The sequence below is a fragment of the Pelmatolapia mariae genome, linkage group LG14 (genome assembly GCF_036321145.2).
Source record: "Pelmatolapia mariae isolate MD_Pm_ZW linkage group LG14, Pm_UMD_F_2, whole genome shotgun sequence".
Taxonomy (NCBI): Eukaryota; Metazoa; Chordata; class Actinopteri; order Cichliformes; family Cichlidae; genus Pelmatolapia; species Pelmatolapia mariae.
The window spans coordinates 12,228,186-12,247,239 of record NC_086239.1 but is presented as its reverse complement, the minus strand read 5'-3'; the positions used below and the strand labels follow the sequence as shown (position 1 = coordinate 12,247,239).

At 40.2% G+C, this 19,054-nt stretch overlaps 1 protein-coding gene across 2 annotated transcripts in view; it reads right to left on the bottom strand.

Moving 5' to 3' along the window:
• Positions 1 to 2,724: 2,724 nt before the first annotated feature.
• LOC134641129 (arf-GAP with Rho-GAP domain, ANK repeat and PH domain-containing protein 1-like) overlaps positions 2,725 to 19,054 on the bottom strand; it is a 58,874-nt gene continuing 42,544 nt past the window's right edge. Inside the window, exons 22-34 of one of the 2 annotated variants that reach the window (XM_063493361.1) lie at positions 14,234 to 14,339; positions 13,983 to 14,130; positions 13,727 to 13,789; positions 12,848 to 12,934; positions 12,594 to 12,711; positions 11,813 to 11,926; positions 11,576 to 11,715; positions 11,399 to 11,481; positions 10,716 to 10,775; positions 7,720 to 7,783; positions 7,244 to 7,402; positions 5,721 to 5,758; positions 2,725 to 4,617 (exon numbers count right to left, since the gene is read on the bottom strand). In XM_063493361.1, coding sequence (XP_063349431.1) covers positions 5,738 to 5,758; positions 7,244 to 7,402; positions 7,720 to 7,783; positions 10,716 to 10,775; positions 11,399 to 11,481; positions 11,576 to 11,715; positions 11,813 to 11,926; positions 12,594 to 12,711; positions 12,848 to 12,934; positions 13,727 to 13,789; positions 13,983 to 14,130; positions 14,234 to 14,339 — 1,163 coding nt within the window. In that variant the 3' untranslated portion in view covers positions 2,725 to 4,617; positions 5,721 to 5,737. The remainder of the gene's footprint in view (positions 4,618 to 5,720; positions 5,759 to 7,243; positions 7,403 to 7,719; positions 7,784 to 10,715; positions 10,776 to 11,398; positions 11,482 to 11,575; positions 11,716 to 11,812; positions 11,927 to 12,593; positions 12,712 to 12,847; positions 12,935 to 13,726; positions 13,790 to 13,982; positions 14,131 to 14,233; positions 14,340 to 19,054) is intronic. The other variant, XM_063493359.1, reaches the window with a different exon arrangement.

Sequence of the window (19,054 nt, the reverse complement as noted above, 5' to 3'; positions counted from 1 at the left end):
TTGTCATCACAGCTATTGAAGGCTCCCTTAACTAGAAATCTTGTTGCAATATTATTAAAACTGGAGTAACTTCTAATAGAGTCTCATAGTTCAATCCAAATCAGAATTATGCATCTGGCCTCTGACCTAAAGAATATGATCAGCGATCTCCTGCGTTACTTATTTGATCCATTCGGCTCTTATCTAAATATAATTTGCCCCATTCTTTCTCATCTCCGTGGCTGCTGTTATCTCTTCACCGTGGCAAGTTAAGCCACAATTTAGATCATTAAAACCACAGCAGAGGGGAGTTGTAACAGTAGTTTTTAAATGACTGTCTTTAGAGGTGATATTACACGTGACTCAGTCAAATTTTCCTCATAAATCCAAATCAAGTTCTGAGTGGATGGCAGATTTTCTTATCTCAGGAGGTTGCCGTTCTTCCCCTCTCACCTGTGCACATTTCTTCACACCTCTTCAGTCTCCCTGACAGCTGCTTATATTAATGTGTGCTACTGAACTTCAACACTAACAAGAGGAGACACATGCTGCTTCAGAAAGACACGAGCATGGCCTGCTGATACAAGTATAGCAAAAAGCAGCCGGCTCTGGCACAGTGAGTGAATGAGTGAGAGCAGGGGGCCGTGTAATTACCAGAATCTGCGCTGATGCAGCGTGCAGCCAAACACTGCAGGTGACTGTACAGAAAGTGAAATGAAGGACACAAGGAATGACAAATAAATTGTAGGTTAAAATTGAAGGCGGACCACAGATAGCTTGATTATATAATTAATGGCTGACTATCGTGCTGGTTGCTTCTGAAGGGGACAGAAAAAAGAAAATCAAGTGAAACGTTTATGCAGATACTCTTCTGTGCAAGACCTGATCTCAGGCCAGCAGAGCATCCTTTTCAGTTACTAAAGACAAAACTAAAGGCAGAAAGACCCACAAACACCAACTGATGGAGGCTGCAGAATATCTGAAGGCAAGAAATATATTATTACTGTAGATGTTCATGAATGTTTAAGCCTCGGAAAATGTGAGACCATGTGTTAAAATGGCTGTAATTCCTAAATAGCTCATGTAAACCTTTTGTTAAAATCCTGAAATTAGAGATCAAAATCTGCGCTTCAATCACGTTTTGATTGTATGAGTGAAAATCCACTGTGGTTGAATGCAGAGAACCTGACTGTACGGCAGAGAATTCACGTGAAACTGGGTTTTGCATTTTCGTTTCTAGATTGCAGTTTATGGGCAAACCGACTCCACGGTTCACTTTTTGAAACACTGGGAACACGTGGAGTAAGTTCTAAATGACAATCGCAAATAATTGTGGTTAATATGGGGGGAGCGTGAAAAATCTATCAGTAATCAATGGCAAGCCAAATGCGTCAGTCGTGATTCTACTGATCACAATTACTGAAAGTGGTGCCATCCAAAACATTACCATTCTTGATTTATGTCTGCATGGTTGTCTGAATCAGTTTTGGGCTTGGAGATATATTCTGATAAACAATTAGATAATGTACCTGTGAGAAATCTTTAATTCTGCCATTGTGTACTCGAACCCACCACTGATTGTCTTCCGATGCAGTGGAGCACGCAGTGAAAACCAATTCAGGCTCCACTCACTCACGCTGTTCTTGTTGTTGTGTGCCCTGAGTGGAAATAAAGGAAACACAGGTGGATGTCCAGATTTCTGTGGGAGGCTGTTGTCCCTTCTATTGTTTGTCAAGTGAGAATTTCACATTTTTTTCAGGGGGGGGGGGCTGGCAGGAGGCGTAAGGCTTAGAGGCGTCTTTTTCACTGCTTAATTCAAGTTGAACTTTCACCATGATGTGTGTTTTCGCCCCAGTCCGCCAATGTAGGTAGAACTGTTCTTAATGACTCATGTGGTTAAATACAGGTCACACTGACTCACTGCACCATCTTGTGATGCAAACTGGGATTATACAAAAATACAGGCAGGTTCTAGTTCAATTTCAGCTGATATCTATTCCACATGAAATGTTGTTTTTCACATAAAGGCACAACACAGCTGTTTGTTCAAACTGTAAAGCACTCATTTGTACACAAAGTACCATTATCCTTACCCTCGTTTCCCATTCATGGTCTTTTTTCCCCCTAAACATCTGTCTCCATCCTTCTGCTTTATGCAACTGCTGTCATGACCTATATAGTAAAGGCCATGCCACTGTGCGTGTGTGTGTGTTCTTGCCCACTAGGCCTCTTGTGCGTGTTTGAGAATGGTTTGCTGAAGATCTCCAGTGTGCACATCCCTCGCAGGGCTCTCCGGTGTGTGTCTCGAGGTACAGGGTGACCCTGATGTGTCAGATCTGTTTAAAAGAGCGCACTGGAGTGCTGGTGGACCACTGTGACTCAGTCCCTCTCACACACGCAGGAAACTTCCCCAGGGCCCTCCGTATGATCACTGTACCCCACACACCCACACAGCTGACATTTTTCCTCAGAGCTCATCAATAGTCTTCCTTTTTATGAGTGTAGCATGACACCGTTATAAAACCTTCAGGGCTCACCAAAGTTTCTCTCCAAAGTGTATGTGCATCTGTATCCGAGCCCATGTTTTCACAGCTACCCCGTGAAGTGCTGGACTGTGTATAAAGGCACAGAAGAATAGCAAGTAGATTACCATGAGGGCAAAGCAGAGCTGGAGGACATCAACCTTCTGGAAGAAAGATTTCTTCCAAGAGTAAAAGGAGTATGCATGTTCCACAGGAAACAAGCAACTAGCAGAATGTGTTTATTAGAGTTTTAGAGATGCAATAATTTGTAAAATGCACAGAAACAGAATAGAAGAAACACACTATCTATAAACAGTATCTAACAGCCTCTGTTGGACTTTTGTTTTACAACTTTGAATTGTAATGATGTAAAAAGGATGAGAGTGATCGAGATTTAAAAACAAAACAAAACAAAACAAAAAAAAAAAGTATCCACATTATGTGAAACATTTAAAATAATCACCTGCATATTTTTAACCCATCAATACTTCAGCTAAGTGTTCCAGAAATCACATAAAAGGGATTATTTTTGTGCAACACAGGTGTGAGCGACTATTTATGTTAGATCACACCTGTACCTGAAAGCTACAACTTATACACAGGCTACCTTTAAACCTGAAAACTAAAATCTGACGATCAGCGCCAAGAACCTTTGTAAAAGTAAGTACACCCACTCTAAATCAATGTTGTAAAACAATAAACCACTAAGAAGTACAGAGTGAATACTTTGTATACAACGTGCTATTACACAGTTGAGTCTTCAGGACTCCTGCTGAGGCAGTTAATGGCACACTACTGTAAATACATATTCTTCACAGGAACTCAACTTCAAGGTGTTTACACATGTTGATAAAGATCATCACCAACTCAGGTTGAGAAAACACAGCATCACAGCGTCCTCTGCTGTCAAAATAAATAAATCTTTACATTACGGGAATCCCACAGGTGAGAACATTAAAAGGAAGCGACATGAGGAATTGCTCAGCGAAGCTGGTAAGGCAACTGTTGACAGATTAATTCTTTACATTAAATATATACAAGGTTGGATTCATGTAGAAGGAATGACGGAGCGTCGTAAAGCACTTCGTTTCTTGTACCTACAGATTTTGCAGCACCACTTTTGTGCTCCTTACTATAAAAAACACGATCCCACGAAGATTCTGTGCATAAAGAAGATAACGAAAAAGCGACTAACACATAATCTAAAACTTTATAAATACTGCTGGTTAATGCGCTGTATTCTGTAGCTCAGGATTTTAAAAAAAATTATCTACAAAGAGGATGCAGTGCCTGTGAGGATGGGAAGAAAAGATAAAGGAAAAAGAGAAAAAAATAATGCCTTTTTTCAGCACAAGATTCTCCTTGCTTTACTCCCTGAAGGTCTTCATATCTTCATATCCCCATGTAAACGCACTCTATGCACAGTACTGCACATATGCAGAAAAGTGGCAAAAAGCACAAAAAAACTCAGACTAAGGTTTTCCACAGCACCGGCCAATGTCCCGTGGACTAACATCATCCATCACCTGTCATTTTTCAGTCCAGTTTGGTCCCCTTGGAACAAACTCCAGAGAAAATCAGGTCACAGTGTCCTCTGATATCAACGTCACAAAAGCTACAATTACTTAATTTAAACTGCACACTGATCCGATGATTTGTTGAGCAAAGAGTACAGAAAGTAAGTTTAAAAATATGACTCGGCTGCAAAATGAATGTCAAGCTTGTCTAAAATGTCTAAAACAAAAACCTGCTGAGCACGCTGTGCTGGTGCCCAGGATTACTGGTGTTTTGTGCCCCCCCCCCAAAAAAAGGTTTGTCTGTTATGAGTCCAGTGGAAACATTAGGTGCAAATCAGGTTGGAATCGATTCTGGCCTCTTTAGGGAAACTGTGGTCCGACAAACAGTTTCTCTTCATTCAGTTCATCTGTGCATGGAAAGCGGTGTGATCCTGTTGTCCGCTGAATTTTTTTCATTCCAGCACATATTCAAAGGAGCAAAAGGAGGTGCAAGGCCATTATCCGCATACATTATAAGTGTTTTTCTCAGTGTCTGCCACTTGGGAATGATGAAGTCACTGGAATGTCTAGGGGACATCTGATGAGGCCGATGATCCAACCTTGAAAGAAAACATTCAGACAGTCAGCGTTTCATCAAAATAAAAGAAAAAAATATATCACAAGCATATCTTCTCATTCATAAACATCTGGTAAGACTTGTAGCTTCACTTAGTGAAACTAACTTTCAGTGTTCTCCCTAAACCTAAAATTAGTTTCACAACATTTTTAAAAGTCCCCCAGGAGGTCAAGCTTAAAATTCTCATTCAGACCACGGATGTCTCGGAGCCATGGCAACCAGATATGAGGCTGCTCATGAGATGTGGACTCAATAAGCTCCGGTCAAGAGTACATATAAACATGGATATGCAGCCTGACAGATGAACCGAGGGATGGGCTTAAACTGAGAGACAACGCTTTAACTTTCACTCACACTTTATGATGTCTCGATTCTCAGAGTCAGAAAAGTCCAAATATAAGAAACAGAAGCATGCTGTATCTCAGAAACTTGGCACAGAAAATACTCATAAGTAACTTAAACAATGATGTGTTATCAAAATCACAAATTCCACAGCTCAAAGCCGAGCCTGATCTAAATTTGGCTGCTCTTCCCTTCAAGATCGTCTCCTTATACGATCATCAGGAGTTCAACAACCAGACCAACCAGACTTTACACAAGCTATAACATATATATTATAACATTATGCTGATTATGCTATAATATCTGACATTATAGGATAATCAAACCACCTAACAATGGACTACATCTTTAGGTGCAAACTCCTAAAGATGGGCCTATCACACCATATTAAAGCACTTTAGCTTTAATAAGGTGTGATAGGTGCCATCTACTTTATCTCCACAAAAACTGAATTATGCATGACAAATTATGACAAACACCATCACATTGCCTAGCAACCTAAATTGCCAACTGATGGTAATGTAGCATCCCATGCACTAGTAAAAATATTCAGAATACTTTGAGTACTGAGAGACTCGAGCACAAACAACAAGAAGTGAGATTGATCAAATGCACAGAGACTATTGAATGCACAGGAGACACACAGTATAGGGTGACCAAAATTAATATGCTACTAAAACAGAATTTGTGTGTGATAAAAAATTTAAAAAACCCAAAAAACTCATGTGTATAAAATGGTCCTACCTTCCTTACTGAGACCATTATCGAAAATCTTTAAGGAACTGAAAGATAAGCATATTTTTGATGAACAACAAAACAGACAAAAATGTATTAACCTGAATTCAAATAGTGCCAAATCACAACAACAGTTGCCTCAAGGCGCTTTATATTGTAAGGTATAGACCCTACAATAATACAAATGGAAAAACTGTGTAGAAAGGGTTAAATGACTGCCAGAAAAGCCCATTTTACAAACAAACAGACACACACACACACACACACACACACACGCGCGCTGACACACAATCTGTGTACCAGATTTACTCTTTCACTTCACATCGAAAATTGGACATATCGACATGCAGTGAATCCCTTCTCAACTACTAACACACTCTCTCTCTCATCCTCTGTGGTCCTATCACCACAGCAATCACGCCTCTTCTCACACTCCAACATCATGTCGATACACTGAACAGGCAGGAATCAATAGAAAATATGTGGCAGGCAACAACACAGCAACCCTGAAATCAGGCTATTGCCGGTGGAAGTTACAGCAGGCTGAGATGAATTTTTATGTGCTGCTGCAATCTGCAGCAAAATATTGAGCGGTTTTTGATAACAAGAAAAGAGCAGGAGGAGACAACTGCATCATCAGATTGTCGACATTCTGTTCTGCACCGACGACTGAGCACAGGGTGGAGGGGTTTAGGCTGGCTGCATGAACACAATATTGATGCTGCTAAGCAGGTCTGGTTCAGTGTCAGAGAGCTTAAAAATATAGTCCGGTGAACTAAGGTGATGTTTGTTCATGCCAAGAATACAATTCTGTGAGCCGATAAGACACCAGTGCTGTGAAAGTATAGTTTGCCTGCAAGCATGAGCTCTCTCTGAATGTGTTATTGTTTGTGTCTTTAGTGCTCTGAAGCAGGCTTTGGCAGAGCTTCATCAGAATAAGTCTGGCTCAATCAAAAAAAAAAAAAAAAAAAAAAAAAGGCAATATGAAGATGCACATCGTCTAAGCCTCTGCACACAGTCTGGATTCTTAAAACATTTTTGTTTTGGTTGAACACAAATCATTTATCATCTTCGCAGCTCGTGAAACCACAAGCCATTGCATTTCATAATATATTTAATTGCTTAGTTTAATATTTTAAGAGCCCAGATCCTGCAACGATCGTTAAATCACAGACAAATCATGAAACAGAGATTATTGATCCTGCACAGGTGAATCCCTCAAACTTTACTGAAGGGATAACAAAGAGAAAAATTGAGGTAAGCATGCATGAGAAGTTCTGCCTCAGGAGACCGAAGCAGAATGCTTGATTTCATGCACAATCCGATGTATTCTATTCTGAATAGAAATCAGACTTGCAAAGTGCAAAATTGGTATAGGATGTGCGCAACTTTGCACTGCTCTTTGATTCGGCTCATGGTTGAGGGGTCTGGACCACCTGCGCAGCATGAAAGTCTCTGATTAACCAGGCAGCTTTGCAGTGAGCTGCCTGGTTCGTCCTAGATTACTCCCAGTGATTGGTAGATTGACTCACAGCAAGCTGGTCTTGGCTGAAAGCTGCAACGCTGTTCCGCATCTCATTCTCACTGCCACGCAGCGGTATCAGTGACACGTTACCATGACGTGTGTCTGGCAACTCACGACTCACGCGCTTGTGCTGGAGTCCATCCTGAGGCCACACGTTACCGTCGTACTTTACCAAGGAGGAGAAACGGAGAGGAGAGAAGACAGACATGTTACGATACTACAATATAATACAATACTACTACACTGTGAGGAAACTATTTAAATCATTTAACATGGTCCTGGTGAGGATTACTGATTTCAGTAGTGCTGTTTTATTTACTTTCTTTATTACAGTTTCTAAAACTTCTGCATCGCTGCTTGGTTTTTACAAGAAATTCACAGTTTTCACAAATAACAACAAAAGAAATAAAACAAATCATAACATATTTAAATGATTCATTACAAATTTTCCGCCTCTCAGCAGGTGTTCAGGGAGGGACATACCTGAATACTGAGAAATGTAGCATACCACTCCCTCATTTCTGACTGGGTCTCACAGCAGAGATACCTGCAAATAAATAGAGGCAGATAAGTGAAGCAGACAGTGCGATAAAAATCAAACTGTGGGCTGAGTGTGTGTGTGTGTGGTCTTGGGAGACAAGCAAACAGTGAGGCAGAGATGAATTCAAGGACCAGGGGAAATTTGGAAGAAAAAAAAGAACAAGAACAAAGGGAGGTAGTGAAAACTGTTAACTGAAATTGACATGTTCTCTCCTATGACGCCTGACAGTGACGCCACAAGCGTAAACAGTGAGCATGACTACTAATTTAAACTTCCGCCCAAAACAAACACTGATTATAACCTTCAGCATCCAGCGTGTGTGCCTGTGTGTGTGTGCCTGTGTCCCTGAAAAGTGCGAATTCGTGCCTCTGTAGTGTCTGCACGCATGTACGTGCAAATTTCATGCCACTCAGGTTGCCGTCACATAGCCCTCTGAGTCATCAGTCATGCTGCTGCGCTGAATAAACAGGCTGTTTTTATACGATTATTACTGTTATGAGCACAAATTTAGACTCCAACAATTATTCGAGTGAAGTCCTCTGAGACACAGCAAAACACTGATACAAAGAGACTTTAAAAACCAAACAGCAATGCAGCATGCAACTGACACAAAATTAGGTGCAGTCATAGAATTTGATAGAATACCACCACCACACACACACACACACACACACACACCTAGCTCCTCCCTCTCCCTAGTTCGCTTCATAATGCCTAACAGAGCTCATTAGTGTTTGCTGGCATTCAAAAGGAGACAGCCTCTCTATTCCAGTGCACATACATGCAGCACAGTATCTCCTACATGTGACTTTTTCGTTTTTGCTAGCAATTAACTGCCCGCCGCTCTGTGCCATTATCAGCTGCAGAAGACTGAAAGCTGCTCATCTATCATTATGGATTACCAAAAAGCCACAGAATAAAATTTACATAATATTCCTAAAATTCATCAGCACACCTATAAGCTTAAGCACAAGGAGTGCTGATAAAATAGTGCTGCAAGAAAAAAAAGGGAAAATTAATGTGCTAAGAGTTTTGAGAACATTAAGGGACATTTAGTGCAGATATGTAAAAAAGATTGGGATGATACAGTCACACGGGCGCCTCCTCATCTAGCTCTTTTGATTTTTTTTTCCACTTTCTTATCCCTCTCCACTCAAAGTTGTCTTTTAACTGCATCAAATTCAACATTTCTTACTCAGTATACAGCATCTTCCCTTCAGCATGACTCTTTGGCCCTCTACCTTCCACCTCCGTCTGCATCTTCCTTGCTCCCTCTCATGTCTGCTTGTTGCTGCAAGGGACACGGCGATGGACGCCGACCAAGAAATTATACTGCCTACAGCATCACGGGAGCAGCTGTCCCATTACAACTACGAAGATGACTACAGATGCTAACAATGCATACCCAGTGTAACATGTACACACAGTCACGCGCGCACACACACACACACACACACACATACACGAAGGGTGAATACCTGAGCAGGCCTAGATTAGAATAGAGCCCTGTTTATAGGTGTATTCATGTGTGTTCACCCCCTAGGTGGAGTCAACCTTTTATATGCCTCCTTCTTGAGACTCTCATGCAGGGATCTGACCCGTTTTCTCAGCCTACAGAAAATCTAGCAGTTTTCTCCAAAGTTGGTTGTGTTTATATGCGTATCACCATGCTGCCATAAAGTTAAAAAAAAAAAAATTTGACACAAGAAGAGCAAAGGAAGAGCTCCTGCAAACACTATATTAGTGCTGTAATCTAATATAGTGACAGACTTTAGTTATATTTCATGTATTGAAACAAATGTTTACAACTACAACAGTTTAAACTATAAATAAAAGCACAATCCAAATCTCATGAACTTGGATTTATTCACAATAGAACAATGAAACCTGAAATTGAAATTGACGCCAGCAACACGTCTCTAAAAATTTGAGCTGCCGATTTCTGTGAGAGAAATGTATTCCCATTCTCGTCTGATATCAGACATATATAGCTGCTGAACCTCACGGCTTACTTACTCCACCTTAATGTTTTCTGCAGGCAGACCAGTTCAGCACCTGGACTCTTCGACAACAAAGCCATGCTGTTGTAGTAGATGCAGCATGCAGTTTAGTATCATCTTGCTGAAATATGCAAGGCATTCCCTGAAAGGCTTTCTGGATGGGAGCATATGATGATCTAAAACCTCTGTACATCTTTCATCATTAATTGTGTCTTTCCAGATGTGCCAGCTGCCAGTTCTATGTATTATGTATGTATGTATTATGTATGTATGTATTAATGCACGCAGGTACCATCAGACATGAGCACAGAGGTCCCTCTCCGCTTTAATCTAGAGACTGCAGTGTCCATGTTTTGCACAATGCCAATCATTCTGACAACAGAACAGTTTTCCACTTTGTCTCAGTCCATTCACATCTTCACGTGTGTCTGGTTCTTTGCATGATAGCGCTTTAACCTGCATTCGTGAACCGCACGATGAGCTGTGCTCACAGATAATGATTTCTAGAACTCTTCCTGAGCCCAAGCAAGCAGCTTACAGGCATTTACAGGCATGATTTTTGACCTTGTCCCTTACACACAGAGATTTCTGCAGATTTCCTAAATCTTCTGAAGTTATTATGGGCCATAGATTATGTAGATGATGGGATATTCACAGGCTTTTCATTTTTACATTGAGGAACATTTTTCTGAAATTGTTGCACAATTTGTAGACAGTTTTTTGCATAATGGAGAATCTCTGCCTAAGATGCTCTTTTTATACCCAATCATGTTACTGACCTGTTGCAAATCAAGCCAGTTAGCTGAAAAAAAAGCTCCTGCGGCTGTTTGTTTTCGGTATTACTTATTTTTCCAGCCAATAAACCAACATTGCTGGTGACGTAATCAGAGCCTGAAAGTTGTGTATTATAAAAAAGAGAGCACTGAATAAATACTCACCACTGCTGTCTCTCGGGCTTCTCTTGTTTCTTGCTCTCATACAGAACTGTCAGTCCCCAACTAAAAATAAACATAAAAATCACTTTAACAGCAATCCAGCTTCTTAGGATTCACAGTGTCAGCCTGCCCCCTAGTGGGCACTCTGCTTACAAGGCCCAAACAGCTATTTCAGATAGACAAACTGTATCCAGAGTTCGTAAATTAATAATTCAAGTTTAGTCATTAATTATCCCTTTAAGCATGAGCCGAGCTGCAGAAGTTGCTCTGTGTAAACTTTTAAAGTTATGAAACAAGGAAGCTCAAGGGCATCAACCAATTTGGTTCAAGCTAACAAAACTGAGGTAATTTGAGATCAAAAAGATGCATTTTGATCAGTAGGGGTAGCACTAGCTGCTCCCGCCAACAGCAATGTAGTGCAGAGGTGTTACACTTGTATAAAGCTGGAGAATCAGTGGCCAGATATCTAATTATTCATGATCAGATAATCCCAGAAAATTGCATAATTCTTATATATCATGTTATTCCCAATAAATACATTTTTTGTGCCCACTGAAGCGATAATTTGCATGGCCAGTCTTGCTCCTGGTGTGACAGCAGTTTCCATTTACAGCAGCCACCTGCTGCTTTGCCACTAAGCACTCATGAGAATAGCGTGACACTGGTAATGCAGCACAGGTGCTCACCATGTAGGAGGACGGAGTTTCTTCTTTATACCAAGGTAAACCTTCAAGTTTTTCACTGGCCATTCACGTTCTGGACGGTTACTCTGACAGACAGTGGGGGAAAAAAGGAAAAATTAGTTAACGAGTCTATGAAGGAGTTAACAAATAAAAAGATAAAAGTATGTCTGTAGATCTTACTCTGACGTCCTTGTACATTCTGAGCGAGTTGTAATTGAGGATGAAATAACGCTCATGAAAACTAGTGAGGCCCAAACCCAAGATGCTTCGCTCCTCTCTGAATTTGATCATCCCGTGTTTGGATGCGTCCGGTTTACTGGCTGCAGGACAGAAGGCCAGATAATTGAAATTGATGCAAGCACGCAACAACGTGGCAGACAAAACAGTGCAGCAATGATTCTGTTGTTTTGTATTTACACAGGTAAAGAGTGATGGCCTCCATTGCGGGATATTTCTTGATAAGCAGATGAGACTCTGTGCCGACGGAGTGAACGATGGGCAAGACTCGCTCCTGATAGTGCAGCAGGCGTTCTGAAAAACAGAGCAGACAGAAAGAGAGCATGCGTGAAAACATGATGCAAACTTGGGTCATTTCTGGATGACAAAGAACTTTGCAAATCTGCATTCCTCAATAGGGTCAAAGTGTCACACAAACATGCTGAGTGCTTGATGACATAACTGGTACAGCTTCATATTTTTGGATGCTATAAATACATCTTTCCGTAAATCTCACCTTACGTCCTGGAAGAATTTTTTTTTGTAAATCTACATACCAATCTGTAGTAAATGACACTGTCTGTAGCAGTAAATTCCTTCCTTCTCTTCCCATCAACAACACTGTATTTCCTTCAATTTCTCATCATTACTGCTCCATTTCCTCTGTAATCTGCAGATAACTTCTACTGTCATTTTCAAACAGTCACTTCCTTGTAGGGAACCAGACAGGTCACATACCAGATGCAAAACAAACTGCAGTTCGCAGCCACACCGCTGCAGGCAATTTTTTTTTTTGCATTAGTCCTAGTAAACTGTCATTTTCCAAAGCAAAATAGTCCTGTACCATATTAATGAAAAAACAGAATAATTAAGACATAGGGTTTACAAAAAACCCTAAAAATTCTAAATCTTCATCAGCATAAAAAAAAACAAATGCTGTGTTTGGCATTTGTGCCTCCCTTCATCTTTTTATCAGTCTTACCCATTTCTTCCTTGCAGCAGATCTCCCAGCAGCTCCAGTAATCTTTGTCTTTAATTGGGATGTTACGCTGGTCCAGAATCTCCAGTGTGAGCTCTAATGCTGTCATAGAACCAGGAATCTGTGGGAAGAGTGGAAATATTTGTTTTCTATAAACACCAGCCTGTTCGTTACTGTGGAACTTGATGTGTGCCAGATGAAAAAACTGGGTTGTTACATAAATAAATAAATGTGTTATTTGGTGAATTCAAACTCACCTTCACATGTCTCTCTGCGCTGGGCGCCTTTTCCTCCAGGTACACAGTACAAATGAAGTCACCTCCTCGTTCAGAAGGAGGCTGAAGCTTTCGGCACACAAGCAAACAAATGGTCAGACAGAAAAACAGCAATGATAAAAAAATGTATACACAGATAACCAAACACAAGTCTAAACACTTCACACAACACATTTCACTGAGATGAACTGAATAATAATAAAGGTTAATTACACAGGCAGGTGATAAACTAGAAATCAACATAATAAATTAATAAAGTTGGGTGGAGGGGGGATTATGGTGGTTGCTTTTTGAGGACTTGGGTTCGGCCCCTTAATTTCAGTGAAATGAACTCTTAACATATTCAGAATGAACTAGAAACCGCGAGCCGCTTCACATCCAACATTAGTACCTGACCTCACAAATGTGATTCTGGTCAACAATTCCCATAAGCACTCCCCTAAATGCTGTGGGAAGCATCATATTAAACCCTATAGATTAAGATGGCTTTTGGAAATATGATGTAACCCAGCGGGATAGAAAACAAGTGATCCAAAAGAATTTCTCTCATTTGCTGATATGTTCTGACGATGGCCCGAAAAAAATCCACCAAGTTTATTATAATTAACTAAAACTAAACTAAAAACTGAAACTGGATGCGGAAAAATTCACACTTTTACAAAAGCTGGACTTCTGAAAAACATTCTAACTAACTGACACAATTTGAGAAACTAAACTAAAATAAAAATATAGAGGAAATATTCTTAGTTTTAGTTCTGCGTTTATATTGTAATATTTTCAATGATTTTCCTAAATCTTGCCTCTGAAATATGTCAGGTCACTGAACCATTCTTTGTTTAAAGTTTATTGTATATTGCTCACATTTTTCAATTTGAGGATAGCTTTGATCTCTTTTATCTGCTTGTTCAGCTGCTGCTCATCCACCTGCAAAAGAGCATAAACAGAGTAATTCAACCACAAATAAAAATGTATCAACATTTAAAATCACAGTGAAGCTTGATCTTTAAGATAAAAAGATAAGACGAACACTTAGACTTCTAAACTCTGAAAAGTGTTTTTAAATCCCCGATGTGTTAGCATAGAAGCATTACCACCTTTGTTATCAGTGAGCACTGACCTCAAAGATGAGTTTGTAGTGCTCAATGAGGTCTTCAATGGCGCGGCCAGCAGCATAGTCCTTCCCGTCAGTCTGGAACAGTGTGGGACCGAACACGATGGCCAGATTATGATTGTTCATCTGGTTTTCATCCGAAAAGTGCTGCACACTGAAACACAAGCCGTAAAAACAAAAACACACAAGTCTGTGTACAAATACATACTCAGGGAGAGGTGATAAGATGGTGTCAGTCACTGTGTATCAGTTCTCACCAGTAGAGATGGTTGATAAGGGCTTGTAGTGTTGCCTTGTTGACATGAGGCAGTTTGTTCAATAAGTGCTTGTACTCGGAGATTTTTGTACTTTCATCCTGAATGGCTGAGGAAGAGAGAAGAAGATGAGGAGAAAAGTAAAATTATTAAATAAAATTATGAACACAGAGGATATTTATAGTACAAACGGCCAGGATCAAAAAAAGAGCTGGGAGTGTAAGATGGAACGAAAAAGAAAAAAAAGCACAGGACGAGAGCACAAAAGATCAAAACAGGGAGAAAGGCTGAAGAGAGGCCTGATGAAAAAGGACTGTAGACTTCTAAAACAAAGAGCATTTTTGTTTAAACTGGCATGTATATATTAAAAATGGCCAGCAGTGTGTATGTCTTTGGTTCAAAACAATAACAAGATGATGGTACCTGACACACAGCTGCAGCATATCTTTAAACTCATTCTCTTTGCACTGTATGCTCAATTTAGCTTCAGTGGTAAAAACAAACAAACAAAAAAAAAAACACTAGAATTACAATGACAAACATATCATTAAATCCCTGCAATACTAGCATTATATGCTCATTTTCAATTTGAAACCAGTACATTTTCAAAAGCTTATGTGACTGGGGCAAAAAAGACGGGAAAAGTGGTGCTAAAAACTGGTGTAAGACTACAAATAGTAAAAGGCAGTTATGTACTGCAATCATTTTGAGATTCAGAGATTGTTGAAAAATCTCTAAACAATGACGCCCAACATCAACACTAAACACCCAAATCCAAGATAAAACACAAAAGGGTTGTGGTCCCTCCTTGTAAACTAGATTAAAGTGCAGAGGGACTAGAAAAATTAAAGGTTTCTGTCAAGCATAGCAAGGAATTTTTAAAAACAGCTTTCCCAAACATCCTAGTTTTTTAAATTACACTGCACACAGAAACTAGACTGTTTCACAAAAAACAAAAACTACCAGGGTCAAGGTTATTAATAGTTATTTGTATATCCTTTTTACTGGATAACAGCCTTCTGTCATTTGCTGTACAAGTACCACACTTGTCTCCCGAGTGATCCCAGCTAACTCTTTTCTGGAGACTCTCTTAAGCGACGTATGTTTTGAGTCACTGTTGTGTTGGAAGACAAAGTGATGACTCAGATCCATTTTTGCTGCTGACTGCTTGAGGTTTTTCTTTCAACGGTGTAAATCCGTAAAGGGACCTCTGGCTAATACAGGGGTCAGCAACCTTTAACACCCAAAGAGCCATTTGGACCCGGTTTCCACGCATAAGAAAACACTGGGAGCCGCAAATGCTTTTTGACATCTAAAATGAAGATAACACTGTATATATTGTTTTTTACCTTTATGCTTTGTGTGAACAACTAAGGTGTGTTGCTTATGAAATCCATGAAGTGCTACAGAGAAAATTACATTTTATTTATGTAATTAACACATTTTGAACTCTTAAAGAAATATAACAAAAGGAAAGACACCCAGCTGAACTAAAATGATCCATGTAGCAAACAAAAACTGTTGTGAGCCGCCACCTTTATATCGCCTTTGGGCTTTTGGAGCCTTGACCTGACTTTTAAAAGATAATTGGATGCTAAAAAATGAAAAATAGATATTTGCAAAATTCTGCCTAAATATGTATTTTACCTGGTTAATGTGTGTGGCGGGGCGTGGTCTGCAGCGCCGCTGCAGGGGAGGCGGACGCACCTGAGCGACACCCGCAATCACACCTCGCCGCCTTAACGTCTGTGCTATCTATGCTGTTGTGTTGTTGTTGATATATTTCGGGCTGTGAGCTGAAAAGCTACAGCCGGCTGTATGCGTCCAGCAACCGTGTGTGAAAAGTGGTCAATAAAGAGATGCAGAAAAGCATGTTCACGGAAACATCGTCGGGTCTGCTGTGGTATGTTTACAATGGGACTTCTGCTCCCGAACCTCTGCGCACAGTGTCTGCAAATCGGGGCTGTACGAAGTCACTTTATGCAGGACTGTAAGCTGTCATCTGTGAGGCGTGAGCGGTGTCTGTTTTTAACATAGTTCACGGTGGAGAATAGCTGCTGACATAATGTGGATCCGAAGATCCATAATTGGCCTACCTGGGGTTGAAAGTCTCGATAAATGCAGGTATACCGGGTATACCGGCTTCCGTGAGTGTGACACTTATTATGAGCGATGAAAAAAATAATAAAATATAATTTTATTTTTGTATTTCAATATCACAATAATCTTCCAATGTAGAACTACAAGTTTAAAAAAGAACTAACATAAATAAAATACACTTCAGCTAAATACTTCTAATTTATTTTCCCAAACCACGCGGAGCCGCACTATAAGGACTAAAGAGCCGTATCCGGCTCCGGAGCCGCAGGTTGCCGACCCCTGGGCTAATATGTCGGGTTCTGTGTCGGGCTCATAGCCAAAAACTAGCTTTACTTTGTTGTCTGGGTCAACTTTGCTAGCGAAAGAGAGAGAGATGCGTTTAAGGCTGCTCCAATAGTCTTAATAGCTTACTTACAACTGGGCTCGTCAGGCACTCTTTTTGGCTGCAGTGGTTATTATTATATTTACATGCTTCCAGCTCCCGTTTTTCAGCTCCGTTACTTTTTCTCCCTCCCTCGTGCTCACAGACACATAATGGGTATAGCAGTCCATTCTCCCTGCAGCATGAACTACACCATGAGGCTACATTCTTTAGGGCGATGCCTGTAAGACTCTGCTATTGCTTCCCAATAAACAATTTTTGTGAATAATTTTTAAAAAAATATTTCTTCACGTCATTATGCGGGCTGCAAATAGGGTTGACATGGGCCGCGAGATAGACACACAGGCATTAGAGCCTCTTAATGTGCGTTTTGTACGGGTTTGCTCCGGTGTGGAAGAGCGAGCATAGCGTAATATATGAAACAGGAAAAGACCGTCGTGTAATCTATTTATTTCAACAAAGTAACTATATTCTGAATACCACCCTTTTAAATGGTAGCTGTAACTGAATACAGTTACTCATATTTTGTATTTTAAATACGTAATGGTATTTGTATTTTAAATACATGTATTCCGTTACTCCACAACACTGGTGATAACGATGTATATCCATCTCTGCTTAATGAGCAGCCACAACTCTTTTTCACAAGTCTAAACTGTTTTCTTGTGTTTTTGCCTTGATGCTTTCTCAAGTGACTGCTCAAACAGTCTACAACAGAGCTCTATACAAACTTTTTGCCAAGGTTGCACTGGTGCGCCTAAAATTTACAAAATATAGGCACACCCAAATTTTTTAACCACAACGCTTAACACCACAGTGCACTTTACACACAAAGTTCTTTATTTGGAGCACAGTTATACAAGAAAGATAAATTACTGAAAAAGTGTTCGTGCTTAAAGTGCTTTGGCACTATTTGACAATATTGTAGACAATGTTAAACTTAATCTTCATCTCGGCCTCCTCTGACGACCTGCTTGCTGCTGCCTGCCGCTGAAAGGCAGTGAGGAGAGGGGACACAGCATCACAACAGATGCCTTTGTGTCAAAGTAACTGAGAATAACTGAGATTTTCCTGGCCTGGCTTTTTATAGCAGATAACCTTAAAAATATTCTGCAATATTGCATAATTTTAAAAAGTTTATTTTTCTTCAGTATTGAACAACAGAAATTAGGCTTTGTTGTCTGAGGTCAGTTAAGTTTAAAAAAAAGAAAAAAAGACAGTGGCCGACAGCGCTGTAAATAATAGTAGACTGGTGGGTAATAAGCAAATGAATAATGCAGAAAACAGAGGTTTGAAATAGAAAACTGTTCTTGAAGTACAGAGAGAGAGAGAGAGAGAGCTGTGCATGAAGTGTGATTTTTAACGTGGTGGAAGCAAAACAGCAAAAGTCAGAGGGAATTAATGATGACATTTATCAAATGTGAAGCGTAGTTTTGATCTTGTTTTACTGCTGGTTCAGTTAATTTTGGTTGGAGAGAGACAAAACATGTAGCTCAGAATCTAGCGCAAAAAAGACGTAAACACAGCGCGGACCCGAAGCATCAGAGTCAGTGAGCTGTCGGCTTTCAGCCCCGACGGCATGTGAGAAAGCCGAGAGAGAGAAAGCTGATTCTGATGCGTCGGGTCCGCGCTGTGTTTACGTCTTTGTGTGGAATCCGTTTACCTGCTCTTATTTGCTGTTTGGTGGTTGTTCAAAAATATTTTTAAGAGCTTTAACCTGGCGTTTCTGGCAAAATACATTTATATTTAAAAGTCGATTCAGGATTTACTGAATCGATATCGCTTTATTCAAGCTACTCACCTCTCTCTATCCGCCTGCACTTTCAAACAACAACTACAGGACCACGGCCAATCAGAGAGGTCCCACCCCTGACTATCTCTTATTGGGACACACAATAGGGGCATGATGTGTGTCAGTTGTTGACCACACAGAGACTTTAAGAGTTGCTGAGACTTTTTTTTCTCTTTTACTAGAACAGTTGGTTGCACCAGTGCAACCAAGGAATTTTTTTTGCCACACCATTGAAAAATTTGGTCGCATTTGCGACCAAATTGGTTCGCACTCTAGAGCCCTGGTCTACAAAGGTGCAAAGTTAAAGTTAAAGCACATTAATTCACAGCAATTGTACTAAGGCTCATAAGGCTCAGGGTCATAACATGAGCCTGTTAGTTATTGTTTTTCTCCCAAATAATTCTGTTATTGGGTTCAAACAGAAATTTGAGAATAGAATTGCTATGTTGACATTTGCTGCCCTGTTAAAAAAGCACAGTGACATTGATTTTCGGCTAATAATTTTGTCCACATCTGTAATGTATTCACATGCTAAATGCCACAAAGTGCA